Source organism: Coturnix japonica, chromosome 3 (assembly GCF_001577835.2).
Source record: "Coturnix japonica isolate 7356 chromosome 3, Coturnix japonica 2.1, whole genome shotgun sequence".
Taxonomy (NCBI): Eukaryota; Metazoa; Chordata; class Aves; order Galliformes; family Phasianidae; genus Coturnix; species Coturnix japonica.
Window position 1 is genome coordinate 87,768,297 of NC_029518.1, and position 22,538 is coordinate 87,790,834.

At 36.6% G+C, this 22,538-nt stretch overlaps 1 protein-coding gene across 4 annotated transcripts in view; it reads left to right on the forward strand.

The window, feature by feature from the left end:
- ASAP2 (ArfGAP with SH3 domain, ankyrin repeat and PH domain 2) overlaps positions 1–22,538 on the forward strand; it is a 77,023-nt gene that overhangs the window by 40,180 nt on the left and 14,305 nt on the right. For 2 of the 4 annotated variants that reach the window (XM_015859400.2, XM_015859398.2), the window contains exons 6-22: positions 1,252–1,381; positions 2,904–2,989; positions 4,369–4,444; positions 4,944–5,030; positions 6,434–6,442; positions 10,012–10,115; positions 10,227–10,296; positions 13,959–14,046; positions 15,073–15,121; positions 15,230–15,396; positions 17,029–17,162; positions 17,801–17,895; positions 19,373–19,562; positions 19,696–19,781; positions 19,968–20,083; positions 20,537–20,604; positions 21,330–21,443. In XM_015859400.2, coding sequence (XP_015714886.1) covers positions 1,252–1,381; positions 2,904–2,989; positions 4,369–4,444; positions 4,944–5,030; positions 6,434–6,442; positions 10,012–10,115; positions 10,227–10,296; positions 13,959–14,046; positions 15,073–15,121; positions 15,230–15,396; positions 17,029–17,162; positions 17,801–17,895; positions 19,373–19,562; positions 19,696–19,781; positions 19,968–20,083; positions 20,537–20,604; positions 21,330–21,443 — 1,669 coding nt within the window. The remainder of the gene's footprint in view (positions 1–1,251; positions 1,382–2,903; positions 2,990–4,368; positions 4,445–4,943; positions 5,031–6,433; positions 6,443–10,011; positions 10,116–10,226; positions 10,297–13,958; positions 14,047–15,072; positions 15,122–15,229; positions 15,397–17,028; positions 17,163–17,800; positions 17,896–19,372; positions 19,563–19,695; positions 19,782–19,967; positions 20,084–20,536; positions 20,605–21,329; positions 21,444–22,538) is intronic. The other 2 variants (XM_015859396.2, XM_015859399.2) reach the window with 1 other exon arrangement.

Genomic DNA, 22,538 nt, shown 5'->3' on the forward strand with positions numbered 1-22,538 from the left:
AGAAGGAGTGCAGTGTTGGTTGGATGTGCTGACTGCTGCAGTACTACAGGGGATTGGCTCTGCTGTGCCAGCCAGTAGTGTGAGAGAAATGGGGCTTTTTGGATTGTCAGTCAGTATGTTTCCCTCTGGGAATGTTGTGGGATGAGATTAATGGGATTAATTCTAGTTTTCCGTTGCTGCTTGAGGCATAAGAGGAGATAATTTCTCATTCTTGAGAAAGGCTGAATATATTGTTATGTAAGAATATATTGGGCAATGTTAACATCAGGTTAAGAGAGCACTTGAGACACATAATCTCTTCAGAGGGAGAACTGAGAGACACTTGACTGCCCAAGGGGAGGTGTGACTGTGTTGTATATACCTCTCATCTGCTTCCTGGATTCCTGTACAATGCTTCCTCCTGTCCAAAAATATTTAGCATTTCCTCAGGAAGCCCTTTTCAGAATTTTCAGCTTCTAATGACAAACTGAAAGTCATTCTCCATATAGCAAGCACTCATCTATTTGCTTTTATTGGTATCATTTTCCATATTAGGCTGGTCTATCTGGGTAATACAATTGTTCACTGATTTTAGCAGTAATACGAAGAATAATGAACGCATTTGTGAGGGAGTTCTTCTACATGAGGGGCATCAGCTCTTAATTTACATTCTCCAGGAGAACCTTTTTTTATTCAGAGCTCTTGGAAAACGTCTGTGGAAACTTTTAGGGAATTAGGACAGCTGGTCTGGCAGACTTTGAAGTCTGCAACACAGCCGGCTGGCCAGCATTCCCGCTGCCAGCTGGCTCAGTAGGAAGTAGAGATGGCAAATGTGATTTTGGCTTAGGAAACCCTGTATATATAGAAGATGACTTGATGACAGGCAAGACTCAATAAATCTGGTGACATAATTGAACTCCGTTAACCAGTGTTTGGTCAGCTGGGATTAGGCATGAATTTTAATTGAAACTGTAGTGCTGTTTAGTTGCTGATTTTTTTCTTCAGTGCAGGAAGTTAATATCTCTCTAATTTAGTAATTTCCTGACATACTCTAAAGGAAGATATTTTAACAGATGATTGGATTAGGTTTCAGCTACTGCTTGTCACTGCTGATCTTTAGTCATTGTCAAATTTCAAATGAATGGCAGCTGGAAGTAAGTCTATGCAAAGCTGCAAGACTGGCTCTGCATCTGTCGGTAGACTTTGTGAATAATCAGATTTCCTGAGAGGCTTTGAATTTCTCACTTCACTGACTGATTCTTCGCCTTACAGTACAAAAATAGAGAAGGAGAAAAAAGAGCATGCTAAGCTGCATGGGATGATCCGTACAGAAATAAGTGGTGCTGAAATTGCAGAGGAGATGGAGAAAGAAAGAAGGTTCTTCCAGTTACAGATGTGCGAGGTAAGATTCAACATGAAATTCATCTTGTTCTACCAAAAAAATGTTTAGGAACGCTTTGAAAAGTGTAAATATTTCAGGGAAGATGTGACATTAACGGTAGCAAAGCAGTAGTGGACTTTGCTAAAGTACCTTTTTCTATCCTGACGCACTCATTCCACAAGAAATTTTCTAGTTTTGTGTATAAGTAAACTTTAGAATAAGTAATGCAAAGCTCAGTTAAAGACTAAGAAATGATGGTAGGTATGCTTCTACGCTCCTACTTTACTCTAAGCTATTTGAAGCCCTGGATCACTCTCTGCATTGTTGCCTGCACTGTTGGGCTGGTACTGGAAAAGGAAAGCTGAGGATGGAATCCAGTTGTCTTTCAAGATGGTTCAGAATGCTGCCACTTTGAAATCTTTGTGATTTTGGTCTTTGTGATGTTAAATCTGATGCAAATATTTTTGGTTTGATTCATTTAAAGACATGTAAGGTTTCATCACTGGGAGCTGAGGCTGTTTGTTCTCAGTATACACCATGGATGTTTCTTCTGACTTTAGTATTAATGACTAAACCTAATTCTACCTATGCACCAGCCTAATTTTAATACCAGTTTTGGTAACTGCACAAACTGATATTTATTAGAAAAACTTCGTATACCTGTACAGAGTCAGACTGAAGTATTCAAAGCTGATGAAGTAATTTGAATACTCAATAAATCTAGGGATCTTGCCTACTAATGGCCCATCTGTGTCATTCACAAGAAACAGCGTGGAACAGATGCTTCTGTTTTCATGTGTCACAGTAAAGGAGGAATTCATTTCAGTCAGTTGTAGAGATAATAAAATGCAGGGTGAAATTTCTAAAATTACCTTAAATACAGAGTAGCAGAAGTGTATCCTGTATTTTTTTCTGGGTTTTAGAAAGAGATTATGCTTGGTTATCTCTGAGAGTAAAAGAAGTAGTATCAAAAAGAGACTTTGTTTTGGTTAATATGCCTACATAGATTTAAAAGCAGGTGCCTTGAGAAACAGTTTGAAATCTCATGCTAAACTATGTTCTTTGTTATTAATACGCATAAGGAACTGGTAGAGAAAATGATATAATTAGAAGACTGGTTAAAATAATCCCTCACTTTGTTTTTTCTAATAAACTGATTTCTTCCAATATCTATTTAGCAAGGAATTTAACAGTCCGTGAGGGAGAGAGATCTTATTGGGCTGCTCTATTCAGAATGGTTTTCTTAATTCATTGCACAAACTATTTTATGCTTCCTTTAACAGAGGCTTCCACTAGGAGTCATGAAGGATGTGATAAGTTTGAACTAATCCTAGTTAAATATCCCCACAGGATATCAAAAAGTAGTAGTAACATCATTTGCTCTTGTGTGATTAACCCTTGAAGCCGCAGTTTGGCGTATTCTCTTAGTCCTCTTAAATCTGGAACTGCTAAAGCTTGTTGAAGCATAACTGAAAATAAAATGTAAAAAACCCACCATGACAGTAATCATTAATGTTTTTTGTGTGTATCACTGTGTTAACAGTACCTGCTGAAAGTCAACGAAATCAAGATTAAAAAAGGAGTGGACTTGCTTCAGAACCTGATCAAGTATTTTCATGCTCAGTGCAAGTATGTTTTAGGTTTTATATTTACTCTATATGCTGGAACAATTTTTTTTAATTAAATTTGGACATAATACTTTTCTGAATTAAAAAAATAAATAAATGTAGGATCTGACCGGTCTTGTTGTAATCTTTTGACAAATTACTTTAGTCAAATAGTTGAGCTGTTGCATTTGTTATTATATTCCAAAGGATTTAGTGAGTTATAGTACCATAGAATATAATTGCTTTTTCCACAGGAAGGCCACAGAATAATTTGGGCATATTTCAAAATCTACTCCTGAAATAGAGCTGTTATTTTGCCCAATTAGTTAATGGTCTGTTAGTTTTGACATGTTTGATCTGGATTACTTTTTCAGTGTATGTAGCAATGATCTAAATTAAATCCGTGCTCAAGGAAAATAAGCTGCATAAGCAGTGAGATAAAACAGTATTGAAAGAATCACACTTCTTCTTTCTAATTAATTGAAGGACTCAGTAATAAAACACAAAGCTCTCATTAGAATGATCTCCTTTTTATGGTAGCATTACAGATCATTAATAGGACAAGAAAACTGTAGCTCTAAACTTGAAAGAGCTTCTGTCTGCCTGTTGAAATCAGTAAATTTTAATCTTAAAATATCAATCTGAATCAGTGGAGGTTTTTTTTTTTTGCCCTGTGTTGCTTTAAAATCTATTTCACTTGTACTTTGTCACTCATCACCTCTGTCCATTTAATAGAATTTCCACAACACCAATGCTGTGTCACGTTGTCACTTTGATGTCTGCATCCCAGAGTGAAAATTCTTCCACTGCAAATGTTAATTTTTAATCAAATATTTGTGTACCTGTGGTTTGTTAGAATTTACTTTTAAAATCTTCTTTTAAAGAACTGGAATGTTGAAATGCAGAGTACTACTGTGCAAATACGCACACAATACATACGATCAAGTATGATTTAGCATATTCAATTTGAATATGGCTGTAAGTAATGCTTGGGAAACAGGCTTTCCTTTAATGGAAGGAAGGCATCAGGTGTGAAAACATTGGGCTCCAAGGAGTTGCAGTTATGAAGATCTGCTTGAGCTTTTGCTGTTCTACACTAAATCTTGTTCTGGGTCTTCAGAAAAATAAGATGAGAGTCTGTGTTTGAGGTGAGAGTAAGGACAACTTACATGACAGTGGATTATGGCTGCTGTGAATCTACATGAGGATTTTGTATTTTAGGATAAGCTGTGATGGGAATAAAGATGTGAATTGATCAAAGATGCACAAAAAGGGAAATGTTTGAAGTTTTCAAGTTCTTGGCTTTGAGTAATAATTTACATGCTTTCCTTTGGGCAACTTTTTAAACAGAAAGCACAAAGTGAAGTTTAGTAAGTCTACTTTTTGTTTTTCATTTTCAAGTTTCTTTCAGGATGGATTAAAAGCAGTTGAAAGTCTCAAGCCTTCGATTGAGACACTCTCAACAGATCTTTATACGGTGAGTTGGCATCCTTTCACATTTGTGTTGTAAACTGAGTTTTCTACAAGTAGAACTGTGAATGTTGTTGTTCAAGTTGGTTCTGTGGCTTAATAGTGTTTTAAGGTTTGGGGTAGATTTTTGAGTAGAATTTTGTTTTAATATTTTGTTCAGGTGCCTTAGTTTCAGTTCCGGACCCCCCTATGTAAAATGTTAGGGGAACAGCCCTTACTCTACAGTGTTTACTGACTGAGTGAAAAACAACATATGGTTTCAAATTGAGCACAAGGAAACAGGAACAAAGAGAGACAATGTCAGGAGTCTTAACCTAGTAACGTCCTAGCCATTATCTAGTTTTCTAGAGATAAAAAGGAAAATAAACTGATTGCTGTGTCTTTTCATGCTTTTATTCTTGCTGAACACTCCTCAGAAAACTGGATGAATTAAGTAGCAAGTTCAGAAGAACTGTTGACAAGAAAATGATAATGTTATTTTTAACCTGTGTTTTTCTTCTTTCAAGATAAAACAAGCACAGGATGAAGAAAGAAGACAATTAACACAGCTCAGAGATATTTTAAAATCTGCACTCCAGGTTGATCAGAAAGAGGTGAGCATTTAAGGTGATTTAACCTTTCAATGCCTATTGCATATTTCCAATTTTATGTTAGTATTTGAAATTGAATTACATTAACTTTCATCAGCTGTATAATTTCTTGTGTTTATTCATCTTTCTATTTGACAAAGATATTTTTAAGAGGTTCTCACTTAAAATATATTTATGATGCACAGTTAATATAATCTTATCACACTGAAGTATTCCATATAAAGATTATGCATAAAGATGATGTAGAACTACAAATCCCAGAACGCTTCTGCTACCATCTGCAACAATGACAGTGAAGTTGACTGTTCTGCTGCAAAATGCCAGAGGCATTTTTTGATTTTCAGTTGAGATTGCTGTTAGATTTGAAGCATGCTGGAGTAATTTTATTTGGCGAGTTCAGATCTGGAAGCAAGCATCTTTTGCATAATCTAATCCTAAACACTGGTTCTACTTTTGTTTTAGATTGCTAATGCTTCCTCTTCATGTAAATAAAAGCCAGCCAGCTCCCTTTGTGTTACTGCTGGGTCACCAGTAAGGGATGAATGAACTCCTCTCCTTTCAGATTGTCTTTCTGAGAGGGGTTAGAATGAAATAATTCAGTCTGTAGACCTCAGACTTCCTTCATCTGTTGTCTCAGTCTTGCTTTTATCTTTCCACAAAGTGTGTGCTGGCTCCTAGCTGTAACAGGTGGCAGCCAGATGACTTGTTGAGAGGCATTAAATGCTTTTCACTTTGAGGTGCTGTTAGTTTTTGGTAACTACCACTCTGTGCAAAGTCCTGTTCAGTTTTCACTTTCTTAGATCCTGCCTGCCATTTAGAGTTCACTGAGGTATGTATTTGCTAAAAACTTTCAAATTTGAGCTCTGTCTGGTGAAAGACTAGTGATCCTAACAGATATGATGGATCTGCCATTGGCTGCCTACTCTCATTAAGGACTCTTTGCTATTTAGGCATGCATTATATATAATATCTCCTATTCTGTTTGGGTCTTTGTTCGAGAGAGATAAGAAAAGCAGCTGGATTTCATGAGTGCTGGGGACGTCACCCCCCTGCATTTACCTGTTTATCAATGATATTAACATATAAAGAAGATGTGGTAAGCACACCACAAATGTGTTTATTAATTGAACTGTTTTTGTTGCACTTGGAAACAGACGTGTTGAAAGTGCTTTATGCTATAATAGTTATATATTAATTCTGCAAAATTAAATAATATGTTCAGAGCATGAAAAGTAATGCACATATTAATGTTGTTTGAAAAGATCAATTAATCAGTGGGGTTCCAGACAATCCTACTGTAATCTACCGTACAATCCACTAGTATTATTCTTGTTGCACTGTAATTTCCTTTACTATAACTGATTTCTTTTTCCTTCCTGAAATGCATTTACATTTTGTGACCGAAGTCTAGGAGAGTAAGTGTTACTATGTCTTAATGAAAATTGTTGGCATGCTTTCCATTCAGATTCCAAGAAACTGGATTTTTCCTCTGAGCTTTTTTCTGTTGGTATGGGAAGGGTGGTTCTTTTCTTTTTACTCTTCTGTTTGTTGTATTACCAAAAAAAGAAAAAGGAAAAAAAAAGAATTCAGATTGTTCTCAGGAAAGAAAATTACTGCAGGATAAATTGGTAATTTCCTATTCACTTTCTTTGGGGAATTAAATCCAGTTGCTTGATTTGATGTTCTTGCAAGATATTAAAGACACATGTATTCTTAATTAAAATGGCCTTAATGTATAAAACAATAGAATATTGCTGAATGCTTCTGCTTAAGAAAACAAAACACAACTAATGTATGAATATTCATAGTGAACTTTTTTTTATGCATATGAATACGTTGTTTCTTCCTGCACAGAACTTTCTCAGGCCTGATTTGTACTGAAACACCTTTTTAAGAGGTCACTGTGTGTCCATCTTGGTTACTTATATGTTGTTTGTCTTTATTTTTTTAACTTTTCCAAACTCTAGATCTCCTACAAGCATCAAGGTCAGCCTTAGAGTAGTATTGCCTTCACTTCTGTCATTCCTGCATCCTCTGTGATTGTTAAGGCCTTACCTACAAGCTTAAGCTAAAGCAGGACATTTGGGTTGTTGGACCCATGGGAGTGTCCTGTTCTGCTAGTGCATAACTCCAAACAGTTAGCATTGAAGGTAACTTCAAGGCAGTGTTCTACCTTCTACCACTTCCTCCAGGGACAGAGCATCCACAGCTTCTCTGAGCCCTTCCCAGCACCTCCACACTCTCTCTGTAAAGAACTTCCTCCTGACATCCAATCTAAACCTTCCCTCCTCGAGCTTAAAACCATTCCCCCTTGTCCTGTCATTTTCTACGCTTGTAAAAAGTTAATTCTCTTCCTGTTTACAATCCGCTTTCAAATACTGGAAGGTCTCCCCACAGCCTTCTCCAGGCTCAACAGGCCCAGCTCCTTCAGCTGCTCTTTGTAGGAGAGGTGCTCCAGCCCTCTGTTCATCTTCATGGCCCTCCTCTGAACGCTCTCCAACAGCTACGTGTCTTTCCTGTATGGGGGAACCCTAGAATTGGATGCAGTACTTCATATTGGAGCCCAGTAGTCAGAGATAATCCTTACAGAGTACTGCTGTCACATTCATTTAATTTTCAGTTGTGTTATTAAGCTTTATTTAGAAATCTTTTAAGATTTTGAAAAATCATTTTGAACCTGTTTGTTGTCAGAGAAGTGATTCACTATAAACATGCTGCAGTGAAATGACTCACCTTTTTTTGTACGCCTATCCACCTTTCAAAGCTGATAAAGTGAACAAAGTTCAGCTACTTTAGCTTGTGTATTTCAATCTCCTGATCTTAGTACATTCAAGAGATATTTAAAACAGCAATACTCTGCTCTAGTTCTAATGTCCTACAGCCTGCAGAGCTGTTTCCCCTTATAGGTCATGTGCATTGCTCCTGCTTCTCCAATGAGGCTATTGGGTTTGCTGTCTGTGATTTGTTCTCCAGTTACGTGGAACATACAAATCAGGGGGGAAAAAAAGGGTGATCCTTTGGGGAGCCCACAGATGGGAAAGGCATGATGACATTGCCCGGAAGGATGTTAATTGTGATGGAGATCAGTTGCATGGCATAATGTCTTTCAGGAGCTAGACCAGAATCGTGAACTTGCATGTCCAGAAAGCCATCATCTGGAAATCACATAGCACACCATTAATTTGGTCACTGTCTAAACCAGGGATTTAAAATTGGAAATCTTTTACTCTTATCCTTAACCACCTATCATGAAATAACACTGAATTTTTAAAGATCCTGTTCATAGAAATGAATGTGTGGAAATACACGTCATCTACAGCAGCTTCCTCTCTAGTTGAAATAAGGCAGGAAGCTTGTATCATTGGTCTGCTAGTTCGGCCAAACATAGCAACTGAGAGTAAACAACAGCTGAAGGGAGGTAGCTGAAATGCAGAAAATGTTCCACAGAAAGGAGCAGTATGATCTTAAGTGATGGGAATTCTACTCAGGGCAGGTGTTGGAGGTCATCTGAAATCTCTGTGTAATTGAGGATGTGGAGAACTGAAATTAATTTCCTGTAAGGCTTCTAATCTGCTCGGGAATGGAGTTCTTTTACTGAAGCAACACAATAATGGGAGGCAGAGATTAAGGCATTGGTGGGATATAATAGGCTTCAGAAGTCAGTAAATGTACATGTGCAGTGCTTCTTAATCAGTGATGAGAACTCTTTTCAAATGTTTTTGTGTTTGGCAGCTGGAGTGCAAAACCAAATAATTCTGTATAAACAGATTGAGGAAGGATGATAAACATACTGACTTAAATCTGAAGGGGTGCTTTGTCAGTCATGGTCGTTTAAAGTTGTGGTTTTGCAATACCTTTAAAAGCTTCATATGCATGTCATTGCTACCTGATACAGCTTCCTACAGTGCTAGCCATGAGACAGGGACATGGGCACAGGCTGCTTCTGCCAAAAAAGAACATCAGGACTCTGCTGCCTTCAGTTCAGCCTGTGGTTCTCAGCACCTCTGACCTCCAGGATGGCACTCATTATGAGCTGGCATCTTGCAGTCAGGAGCTATGGAGTTAGGCTGGAAGCATCCTGAATGGGGCTTGTAGGTAGTGGCTCTGTCCCTGCCACGTTTCTTGACCTGTGTTGCTATTACTGTTGAGAAGGAACTTAGCTTTATTTGGGTTTTTTTCCACTACTTATATCCGGAGATAGCTCTTAGGCTAAGGAAGTCCACAAAGCTAATGGTAATTACAGAGAAATAATGTTTTCAATGCATGCTTGTACAGTCTGGATACCCAAACTAGCATATCTTGTGACCATACTCCTTGTGTATCTGAGACATACTATCTCATCTTTTTACAAAAGGGGATTTTCATCAAGTTTGTGAGTTTGTTTCTTACTAGCTCCTATGGTTCTGTTTGTTTTAGCTCGTGTAGTTAATAAAGTGAGTAGCTTTCTTTGTGATTGTCTTATTTTTCTGGTTTATATTAGTCTTACAGAAAAAAAACGTTACCATTTTACCTACTAATTCCTGTATGCCTCCTGTGCTCTGTTTCTACTAAGTCTCTCTTGCTATTCAAAGAGAATAACTTGACTCAGTTCCCACAAGGAAAACCACCTCAAATTTATTTATGTGTTTTTATTTTTTACAATGAAAGAGCACATTAGGAATTGCAGGTAATGATAGTCTTTAGTGTTTATGAACTGCAGGGTTTGCAGAATTGGGAAGCCAATTGCTCTGGTTAAAAACATAAATAAAGGCACTAGCAAAGCTAAGTAAAAGCAATGGGGTTTTAGGAGTCATTAGTAATACCTTTCAAAGTGTCTTCCTGTCCTCTGAAAAAGAAATTGTCTTTTTCTTCTTGTTGGAGGAAATGTGTGCTTTATTTGGCCTGTTGGATTAGAGCAGAAGGGAAGGCTCTGAAACTCATTACCGAGATGGATATTTTGGTTGGAAATGGAATAGAATACAAATTACTGTTCTTTATATTTCAGGATTCTCAGATTCGTCAGAGTACAGCTTACAGTTTACATCAGCCTCAGGGAAACAAGGAACATGGCACTGAACGAAATGGGAGTCTGTACAAGAAAAGTGATGGGTAAGTACTGCTGGATTCTACTAGGGAAAAATATGTCTTAAAACCAAAGTAATGCAATAATATATTAAAAATTAAGATTTTTTTTTTCTTTTTTACCCCTCTCTGAACCAGAATCAGAAAAGTGTGGCAGAAAAGGAAGTGCTCAGTTAAAAATGGTTTTCTTACAATTTCCCATGGTACAGTAAGTATTTGTTTACAGTATTTTATGTGCATGGTTGCTAATACAAAAAGACAAATATGCTGTCTATATTTATAATCTGGAGTTAGCTACATTCCTGATGCAGTGTTTGGAATACGATGGATACATTTTTTAAGGCAGTGTTTCAGAAATATATCAAGACATACGCAGTATTTAAAAATACAACTGTTTTAATGCTAATGACTGCTAATGGAAAAAAAATGTTTTTAAAGACTGATTTTATTCTTGTAAACTGTTCAGATTTTACCAGACTACCTAAAAATTTTAACTTCTGTATGTGGAAGGGATATGGTTGGGTGTTAGCTGCCTTCTATGTATAGGTAAAACAACTTTTATGTGTACAAGACAAACTGAAAGAATGCTAGATCTCTCCCTCAAATTTGCTGCGGTGTGATGATCTGTTTTAAAGGTAACTTTCTCGGAGAGTAACTACTGGAGAAAAGTAACTTTGAAGCCAAAGTCTACCAGAAAGATGAAAGAAAGTGTGTTTGAAGCTTCTCTTTTTTTGCTACCAATATTTACAGCATAGTAGCTTTTAATACTTTATACTTAAAGCTTTAAACTTCATGCTTTCCTACTTTCTTACTTTTACATTTGGCTTTGAACTCAGTTATTTTCCCTTTTCCTTTCTCTTTTTAGCTTGCTTTCTTGAAACTTAAGTTTCTTAGGGCAAAAATAAGCTCGGTAGCAGTATTTCCCATTCTTTGTCCCTTAAACAGTCCTGTTTCTTGATCCTCTTGTGAACCCTTCGGCTCTTTATCTTGTTATGCCTGTTGCTATGGCTACAAGTTGACCCTGGCAGCAAAAATGAATCAATCCCTCATTTGTGCATCTAACACAAGCTGTTGCTTTTTGAATTGACAACCAGGAGCTAGGGAGTGCAGAAGACTTTGGAACTGTCCACTCTGTTTGACTGTGTCCTCGTTAGAGTAAAATCTGTCAGTGTTTCTCTACTGATATCTCTGTGACATGTCAGTGGACTTATTGAATGTGCTATAATGGCAACAGCGGGAGCTGACTTGGGGCAGCTTGGAGATAGCAGAGGCTACAAAATCTACTTGTAGACCAGCATGTTAAAACTTTTAAGTAAACTTACTGAGTTCTACCAAGACACTGATTCTTTTTATGAGCTGTCTACCAGATGGTCATACGCTTTCAGAATTATTTGTTCCCACTGAAATCCATGCAGCTGTAGCTGGAAATCACTTAAATTAGGCACTTAAAAGTGGGTTTAGCAGTGTAGGTTTCACAAGTGTGGTTTTGATTTTCTTTTAATAAAAAAAATTAGAAGAGTATCTTCTCATTTTAAAATCACTTCTGTTTTTCCTTATTTGCTGTGTTTCTCCATATGCATTGGTGGCAGCTCTGCCCTTATCTCTTTCTAGCTGTTCATCAAAATGAACCATTTCTCAGAAATTCAGTAGTCAGTTTTGTTTACTGCATTAAATAGAAATGTGTAAGTAATATTTTCTTAATGGGCTTCTCCTCTTTGGTCTTGTAGTTTCCCTTTTTTTTTGGTTTAGTTTCTACAATAGCTATCTTCAGGCAGTTCCAGGTGCTGTATTCTCATCTAAATTTACCTGCCAAGTAAGTGGTCTGCTGTTATGGATGGGGAGAATATGATTTCTTCTAACCTAGCTATAATGCTGACCATGTCTGCATCAGTGTATGTGCAGGACCTAGATTTTTGGGCACCTTAAAACTTCAAAGAAATTAGCATTCACAGAGCAATCTGCAGGATTGGCTGAAAAATAGGCACTGCTCCTTAGCAACTTGGATGTTTTTTTTACATCTGCTTGACTGCAATTTAACCTACATATACAAATAAAGCAATAATAGAGGATGATTGAACAATATAAACAGGAATCCACAAATGGCTTTAGGGTTAAGAAGCACAAAGATAAAAACTTGAAGGTTAATGGAATCATGGTTTGGGTTGGAAGGGTCCCCAGAGATCATCAAGTTCACCCTCCTGCCACAAGCAGGGCTGCCAGCCACTGGATCAAGTACTAGGTCAGATTGCCACTGCCCCATCCAAACTAACCTTGAACACCTCCATGGACAGGGCATTCACAACCTCCCTGTGCCAGCACCTCACCTCTATCTCAGTAAAAAAAAAACTTGCACTCAAAGATTCCTCAAAGACAGGTTGAGTTTCAGGAGCGTAAATGATATTTGCTTCTGTTCTGCAAATGGAGGACTATGGGAGTTTTACTGTCAAGGAATTTTGTTACAGTTTTGGCACTGGACATGAAATACATTAGAAGTGCATACGCTGGAAACCTTATTTGAATATAATCCCAAAAATGAGCTCAAAGTGGCATTTTGAAAATGCATTCTCACATACTTCTAGTTTGAAAGATCTCTTGTTGTTCATAGGCTAAAATAATGAAATCTGTTTGTTCTTTTGCAACAAAAAGGAATGTCTGTAATTTGAAAAGCTGTTCACTAGGCAGAGAATACAATGTGGTTCTCAATTAGTTGTCATTTTAGTGCTTCCAAAACCTCTCCTGGGTACAATTTGGTTGACATTGCCCAGCTAGTGACCTGGAGGCTTGTTGTTTCAAATCATTCATGACTTGATGTTATGTTTGGTGGCTGTGTTGGGCAAAGCATGAGCTTGCTGGTTTTCAAGGAGGCTATAACATATTTTTTTCCTTAAGCAAGAGAAAATGCATTGTAGTTTCCCTTCTGTTCCACCAAGGTTTTGATCTGACACTGACCTTCAGATAGAATTCTGTTGTTTTCCATTTTTGGCCAGCTACAACATTTTATTGTATTGTTTCAGGGGTTCTTCAGACTTGTTCTTCATTTCTTTTTTGAATTAAATGTTTCCATCAATAAATGTGGGAGATATTAATACGATCTACATCTCTTATGATTGATTGCAAGTCAGTAACGTTACGTGATAGTTCAGCTTCATTTGATAGTAATTCTTGTTCTTAGGCAATTACATCTTGCTTTAGCAACTTGATATGTTCAAAAGATTAGAACAAAATAGTAAGCATGGTAATGTATTTCTGTGTACTTCTGTCTTTACAGTAGTAATTTGTTAACTCTTAATTTACCAAGCCAAGCTTTAAAATAGCTGTATAGGTCCTACAGTGGTGGGTTAAGGGAAAGAAGAGTTGCTTGTTGCTAAGCTTTTGTGTGCAGGCTTCTTAGTTTCCTTCAGTGTGGAAGACTGGGTGCAGTGAACCATCTGCTGAGAGTCTTTCTTCATTGGTTATTGAAAATGTAGATTAATTAACTTTTTAAAACTAAATGTCTTAATGTTAGAAGCTTAAACTAAAGTAAAATGAATCTATCTCTATGTTAAACCTGATGGTTTGAGATAAGTGATACTGGTTAGGTAATCAAGACTATCAAAGGATAAGTAAAACAATATTTGCCCCTCCCCTCTTAGAAAATGCTAGTGTTTATCCAGTTATCAGTGAACTAAATGGCCAAATGGACGAAAATGTGATTTACAAACCCATTATTCAAGAGAAAACATAATTCAAAACCTGGGTACCTTAAAAACTGAAGCAGCAATAATTCGTCGAGTCTTTCTGGCACACTGGATATTATCCTATGTTTTTGGACTGCAGGGCTCAGTCAGCTTTAATATACTAAAACTTATATCTTGTTTTATCTTCAAACAGGCTAACCGACCTCCAGCAAAGCTCAATCTGTTAACCTGCCAAGTGAAAACAAACCCAGAGGAGAAAAAATGTTTTGACCTCATATCACGTAGGTTTGTTGTTTAGGTTTTTTTACTTGCAGTTAATACTAATGGATTGTGCATTGTTTCTGAAGATGTTTCAACACTAAAATAAAATGCTAAAGAACGCTAAAATAGATTACAATAAAGGAAGGGCTTTATAAAGTGCCCTTCCTAGGACAGTTTACCATTTCACCCTTGTAGCATAATGCAAGTTAACTGCACCTGTGTCTTTGGAAAGCTGCTTGTTTTTAGATCTCTGCTTATTCCTTTGTTCTGTATCATTTTGTCAGTGTCAGTACTGACAAAAAGTGTCAGTACTTTTACTTCGACATTACCCTTCTCATGTCCTTTCGTGCTCCTCCACACTCCCCCCTACATTTTTTGAACCTTAGGAATAAAATATCTTTCTGTCAGTAGTTCTACCTCATCAACTATTCTGATTTTAAAGCCAACCACACCACTGAGCTGTGTTGTCATTTCTTTCTTAAAATGTAAAATGTATTGTGCATTTTTACTTAATTTTACAGTATGATACCAGTGCTTAACACTATAAAGTAGTAGTAAATAGAACTTTTTGTATTATTGAATTGAAAAAGCTTAGGACTTATCTTGATTGTATCTTTATCCTGAATTCTGTCTTTGTTTCTGACGAGTTTGATTTGTCCATGTTGATTATTTGGAATGTTGAAATCCTTCTTAGTTACATCGATGAACTCAAATACAGAGTCTGTATTCTAGATGCACTCCCCCTTGCACCCAACAGAACTTCAGACTTAAGATTACTGAGGATATATCTAGAATATGGAAACATTCCCCAGCTGCTTGTATAGGAAAAGCTCAGCACTTGAAGGCAGGTTTCTGGTTAAAGAGAAGCAAATCATCATGTGTAAACATAGAGCTAACTGTACTGTGCCCAGTGTGAGTGAAACGTGATGAATGGACTTTTTGCCTGTCAGCACTCCAGGGAGTCAAGCATAATAAATTCTAGATTTTTTTGAGAGATTTCTGCAAAAACAGTTTTGTAATCAGTATGTGAAATATTTGTTACGCAGATGACAGGACATACCACTTCCAAGCAGAAGATGAACAGGAATGTCAAATGTAAGTTACTTCTAATTTTAGCTCTTGATATTTGTGTCCAGCTGAGACATTACCTTGAACTTCAGAAGTACTGAAAGATTTAATAGCAAAATATTCCTGCTATTTTAGATGGACATCTGTTCTACAAAACAGCAAAGAGGAAGCTTTAAATAACGCATTCAAGGGAGATGATAACACAGGAGAAAATAATATTGTCCAGGAACTGACAAAAGAAATTATATCAGAAGTCCAAAGGATGACTGGAAATGATGTGTGTTGTGACTGTGGAGCACAAGGTGATTCAGTTAAGCATATTTCTAATTCATAAAACTGCTGTGTATCGTGAGAGTGATATTTGACACTTTTACTGCTTATCTTGCAAAGATTATACATGGTGTAGAATATGCTAATAATTTAATTACACTGTTTTAATAAGATTGATTTGTTAAATGCATTATATGCATATTTTAAGTGGGAGGAAATAACTACTGGAAAAGTAGCCTTTATGTGATGCATTTTGATAATTGTACCCGTTGCTTATATAAATCAATTGAACTTACCTTATTAGCTCACAGCTTACATAAGGTAAACGGGCAAATCTGGAAAGCAGAAAGATACTTGAATTGTTCTCCTAATATACCACGATTCTCCTTTTTCTGTTTGAAAGTGAGCCAGGAGATTGGTCTAAGTCTGTATTTATTTGGAAGAGAATACACTTGCTGACTGCGGTTTTGCAGCATTCACTTTTGTTGATCTATGATTTTCTGCTTTTATGCTTTTTAAATTCCTGCTGTTTGCTGTGCTATTTTATGTTAGAGAGGCACTGCAGGACTTGGGCTTTTTGATTTGACGCTTTATCTGAAAACATCAGTTCTGAACCAGTCTGTGTTTTTATAGATCGGTAACTTCCTGCAATAGATAAAGTGTAGAATTGCGAGAAGCGCCAATGCTGCTGTCTTTAAAGATGATTCTAAATATCTGCTATCACACCGTTAGCAAAGAAATTAATTTCAAGCAGCCTAATTCTCCAGAAGTTATTTCCTCAACTGGAAAATAATAGGATGTTTTAGCAGGAATGCAAAATAGCAGGAAAAAGGGCAAGGAAGGGTAATGAACGGTGAGTCTTACTGTCTTTGAAATAGTTGTGTGACAGTGCATTGTAGTGTGGTACTGTATGTATGCTTCTTCATTACTGCTGTTTCACATGGTCTAAAACTTACTTGAAAAAAAGAGAAAAACTCTAGGCATTGTTACTTTAGTTTTCATTGTACCTAAAGTGACCTGTTTGAGAATGCAATGCCACTATAAATATCTGAGGTGTTGGGGGCAAAGTGGTGAGGCCAGACTCTTTTCAGCAGTGTGTGGAGGCAGGACAAGGGAAAACAGACAGAAACTGGAGCATAGGAAGTTCTGCATGAATGTGCGCAAGAACTTCTTTACGGTGAGGGTGACGGAGCACTGGAACAGGCTGCCCAGGGGGGTAGTGGAGTCTCCTCTGGAGATATTCAAGACCTGCCTGGACACCTACCTGTGTGACCTGGTGTAGGGAACCTGCTTTGGCAGGGGGGTTGGTCTCGATGATCTCTAGATCAATTCTATGATTCTGTGATTACATTGATGTATTGTAAAAGAATGGTGTTTCAAGAATTGTAATTACTGGAAGCAGTGTGGAAAATGACAGCTAGACTATCTCAGCAGCTTTCTTTACAAACACAAAAGTGTAAGAAATGTGTTTTCACTGCTTGCTCCATAAAAAATCTTGGCTTATGATTCCCAGTAGAGAAGATGAAAAAGCAGAAGTACTGGAATCTGGTAATTTATGTACGATAATCTTATTTGTTCCAGAATGTCATTACTGTATATTGTATTTTCTAGAATGAAGACTTCCCCATAAATGATTTTAATTCTGTGTGTACTTTTTGTTTCAGATCCTACCTGGCTTTCAACAAATTTGGGAATTCTAACTTGCATTGAATGCTCAGGAATCCATAGAGAACTTGGTGTTCACTATTCCAGAATGCAATCACTTACATTAGATGTACTTGGAACCTCTGAACTTTTGGTAATTAAATTGCTTTTATTGACTTAGGTAGTACTAAAAATACTTCTAACCCAAGTATGTTTTTGTCTCTTTCTATATTGTTCCAATCTTGAAAATCATCTCTGGTAGCCTTAAGAAGGCTTAGTTCTCAAGATTAGAGGAACCTCATGGAATATGTTGTCTTTCTGTAAACTTTGCCTGATGTTGGAATTCTAATTAATAAAGGTTTAATATTTTTTATTTCCAGGTCTTTTTACTCTTGGTTGCTCTTCAAACAGCTGTTTGACATATAAATATATATGTGTCTCTAAGATTAAATATTGAAAGAGTCTGCAAATACTTAGCTCATTAAAATTGTAAAGATGCTGAATAATTAATCATCAAAGGAAAAAATATATATATTTGGCTTTGGTACACAGAGAGGTCACCACTGTCAGCTGCTCTTTCAGTTTGTTTCTCTGTTAAATCCCAGTTGAAAACAGCTGTCCAATAAGTTACCATAATTGGTTCTTGATCACTGATATAGTAGCAGAAATAGAAATGAGAAACTAAAAGTCCTGGCTCCCATTCTCCCTTGTCCTCCCATTAGTATGTGCATGACCAGTGACTGAACATATATCTTATGTGAATTGTGGATGTTTGTTTTTGTTTTTTACCAGCTTGCAAAGAATATTGGGAATGCTGGTTTTAATGAAATTATGGAATGCTGTCTGCCAGCTGATGAGACGGTCAAACCTAATCCAAGCAGTGATATGTAAGTAAAGGGCTACTTACTGGAAAAAAGGCAGGCATGTTATTTGAGTTTGTAATGACATGTCTCATTATGGTTTGTGCCAACAAGCCATGGAAGATGTGTGATATCTTAAACTTATAATAGTGGAGTAAGCTTTTTTTTTTTTTTTCTTGGTGTTTTACTTACCTGTTTTATTGAATTTTATGTGCTTGTAACTTCCATAATAGAATTCTATTGCCAGCTCTCTAAGTTGTGAATTGGGGAACAGGAACAAATTGAAGATTACCCATTAAGGAATTTTAAAGACACGCAAGTGCACAAAGATCTGAATTTAAACCAAAACTATTTTGTGCTTTTTAAACACAAAATAGAAATGAGAATAAAGTGAGCATTTTACCTGACAGGTACTGAACACCCGTTTTGCAGAGACTCTGCCTATGACTTCAGTCCATAACTGTATGGAATAAAGAGAGAACATTTAATTGAATTCCTTGAAAACACTGAACTGTGATGGCAGAGACACAGCAAGGACAGCTGCCAACTTGGCTGTATAGGAGAGCTGGTGAACAATGCAGAAACAAACCCAGAAGAGCCAACTTTGGATAACGCTGATTTTATGTTATCCAGACTTCCACCATTCTGACATAGCCTGAGTAAAACTCTACAGTTAAAACAATTTTGACTACTTCTATCAATAATTTTAAAAAGTAAATAGTAGTAATTAGAATTGCTCTCACTGAATGCTAGATCACTAGCATAGAATACTTTAAAAAACATACCTGGAAAGAGGCACTTTTTAAAATAAAGAAGGAACACAATTCTATTCTTGAGGATCAAAAGCTGTCCATTGATTCAAGCTGTTGTTCATCAATATATTTTTTTTTCCTTTTGCTCAGTATTGTAATATTGTAGATGATAAATTTGGGCATTGTTTAATGCCTTCTGAGCAATATTATGTGCATCCCAAAGGCTGATAAGGAGTTACGCTTATGAGAGTCATGCCAGGTCTCATCTTACTGTGATGGGAAGAAAAATTGTCATTTGTTAGTTCTATACTAACAGCAAAAGTGGTAATTGTAATTCATATTCTGATTCAGATACCCTAAGTGGTAGTTTTCACCTCAGTGAAACTGAAAACTCTGCTACATTCTCCCTGTCTGCTGTAGCTGTGGTGAACAGTTGCTTTACAGATCATAGTCACTGCAGAGAACATAGATTCAAGGAAAACATCAAACTGGAATACTGTTGCTAACAAAATAGGTTTATGAAGCTTTGATTCAGAGGGGAAAACTTTCAGTCTGTTTTGATATTGGCTATTTAATTAATCTTCTGTAGTTCCATTTCTTCCTGGAAGTATGAGATGCCGTGTCTTAGATGAATATTTTAAGAAGAAGAATGAGAAGTACAGGCTTTCTCAGATGTTATTTCAAATGACTTGCATGAATCTATGGAAGTTCGAAGTAAAGAAATATGACAGTAAAACTATATTCAATTTCAGGAATGCAAGAAAAGATTATATTACTGCCAAGTATATTGAGAGAAAATATGCAAGAAAAAAGCATGCTGACAATGCAGCTAAACTGCATGCTCTTTGTGAAGCTGTCAAATCAAGAGACATTCTTGGATTAGTTCAGGTGTATGCTGACGGTGTGGATCTCACAGAAAAAATTCCACTGGCCAATGGTCATGTAAGTGTGGCAGTTTTTATTAGAGAAAAATGTTATTAAAAAGTGCAGTATGCTCTTATAAATTAAAAAGGATTCTGTTTTCCAATGGAGATAAGATTTGTAATGCTGTTCTGCACGCTTATGTTATTCCTAGGAGCAAGATGAAACAGCACTTCACCTCGCTGTTAGATCAGTTGATAGAACGTCCCTCCATATAGTTGACTTTTTAGTGCAGAACAGGTGAGTATGTTGAAAATATTATAATGTTACTGATACTGATTTTCTGTCAAGTAATACTCTAAATGAATTTTGATATTTGCAGATGTAACTTTATTATTTAAAAATCCTGTAATGATAAAGACTTATTGATACAGTGTAGGAAACTGATTTTAATCTGCTTTCTTGTTCTTTCTCATACTCCAATAGTGGCAATCTAGACAAGCAGACATGTAAAGGTAGTACAGCCCTGCACTACTGCTGTCTGACTGACAACGTTGAGTGCCTCAAATTGCTGCTGAGAGGGAAAGCCTCCATTGAAATAGGTAAAAGGGTAATGTGTACCTCAACTTCGTATTTGTCACTGCTGCAAATAAGAAAAATGTGAGGGTGGAATACATGATTTTTCTCCTCAGTTGTTTTAACAGTTCTGAGAATGGTAATTGTTGTTTGAAAAAAAATCAATATTCGTTGTATATTTCAAGTTTAAATTGACTTATGCATTACACTTGTTTTTAAACAAACCTCCTTAAGCACTGAGACTTTCAACCGACATCTTGCCCTTTCATGGCCATCATTCCATATATGTGACACATAGACTTGCTACTGCTTATCGTATTTACTGGGCTGCTATTTCTTGGACCTACATACAAACGAAAGAGATGAATTCTGGATTGTGTTGGTATAGTGCTTCACTGTTTGCTTGCAAGTATATCATGTCTTTAGCAATGGACAGTAATAATGACTCGTGTCGTCTTTCTTTTCTTGATATAACGCAGCTAATGAATCAGGAGAGACACCACTTGATATAGCTAAGCGCTTAAAACATACTCACTGTGAAGAATTGGTAAGTGTGGCATCTTTCCTCATGTTTGTTGATTTATAAGCAGAATTATGTCTCGATATTTAACTGCTTACAATTGAATATTCAACAAAAATTATCCAGAGTAGTTTTCTGCTTAGGAAAAACAATAAATTCATATACTTTTTAAGAAGAAAATTATTTTTTTTCTTAGATTCTTTGGAAATGTTTTACTTATTGGGGCCAGAAGATGATTGAGATATTGGCGTCCCATCCACAAACATGTTGTCAGACAACCTGTTGAAATTGAACCAGTAAAATACCTTGTAAGGGTTAAGGCCATAGAAATGAATTTTGCTACCATCACTACATCTGTTAAGCATGGAAAACTGGTCAATAGGGTCAAGGTGCCATGATAAGTGAGACTGTTTCAAACCATCTGCCACTGCAGTTACTGTCTTTGACTTGCAGTTTCTAAGTTGAAACAAGTTGGTTGTGGTGTTTCTTGTCGAAAATTGGAAAGAGGGCCTGAGATGCAAAGACTGGTTGTTCTTGATCTCTTTGTGCTGTGCTTGGTCACAGCTTCATTGTTTGAACTTAGCCCATTGTGGTGACTTTCCAAATTAGTGAATTTTGTTTTTTAAAACAAAAGTGATATTTGTATTTGGAAGCCAGATTTCCTTCAATTTTTTACGTATTTTCAGTTATGGTGTTTTATAAGTAAGTTCTACACATGCCGTAAGTGTCAACAGTCATGTTTTATTCCTCAGCTAACTCAAGCACTGTCTGGAAGATTCAATTCTCATGTTCACGTAGAATATGAATGGCGATTACTCCATGAAGACCTTGATGAAAGCGATGATGATGTGGATGAAAAGTTACAGGTTTGCATCAGTACACTATTAATTTTCTGTTCGTGTATCTGTGTAAGTTGTTCTTAATGATCTCCATAGGACTTCATACTGTGGGAGTGGAGATACTGCAGAATGACATTCTGTACTGAAATGCAGTAGCTCAAATGTTAATTTTTTTAAATTACTATTTATCTTCTGTTTAATGTAAAATGCTTTTAAAAAAACAAATCTGGCTAATTGCAGTTGGGTCATTGGTCATTTTTAATTCTTAATGGGGTGGATATACATCCAATATAGTTGTTATTTTTTTAATAGGTAAGAAATATGTAGGTCTTCTGATCTTGAAGCAGAAGTAACATGCTAAGAAAAGTGCCATTACAAAGAGATAGACCTTACAGTCCCTCCTCACTTTTGTGAAGCACCTCCACTGTTGGCTAGAGTTTTGTCTTTAGTGGCACTAAACTTGTGCATTAAATTAAGCTTTTTCAGCAATAGCAAGACAGTGTCTGAATTCTGAATCTTCCTGTGAAAATGCCTTTTTTCTCCGTTTTCATACTTAAAGTTTCATGTATGGGGGTGGTGCTACTGGGTCACGGAATTGTGCAGAATGGCTGAGGCTGGAAGGGGCCTCTAGAGATACTCTGGGCCAACCCTGCTGCCTAAGTGGGGTCACCTAGAGGCTATTGCCCAGAATTATAACCAGATGGCTTTTGAAAATCTCCAAGGATGGTCACATTACAAGTATTCATATTACAAAGTATTACAACGCCATAGGAACTTGATTCCATTAAAAAAGAAAAACAACAACAGCAACAAAACATTTTCCAGTTTCAGGATCAACTTAAAAGTATTTAAGCACCTAAACATACAGACAGTGCAAATTTTGATACCAGAGCAACTTTGAGAAATGGCTTGCCAAATAATTTGGAATGGTGCATAGGCTTCAAAATACAGCCTTGTGAAATGTACTCTATTTGAAGTATTATGTAGAAGTATTGAGCAGATGTTCTGTGTGTGTGTGCACAGAGTTCTTATTGCGTGTGCTTTTCCTGCTTTGTTTGTAAGGTGCAAGAAATACACAGGAGCAAATACAATAGAGATGAGCAATATTTGCTGTTCTCTAGA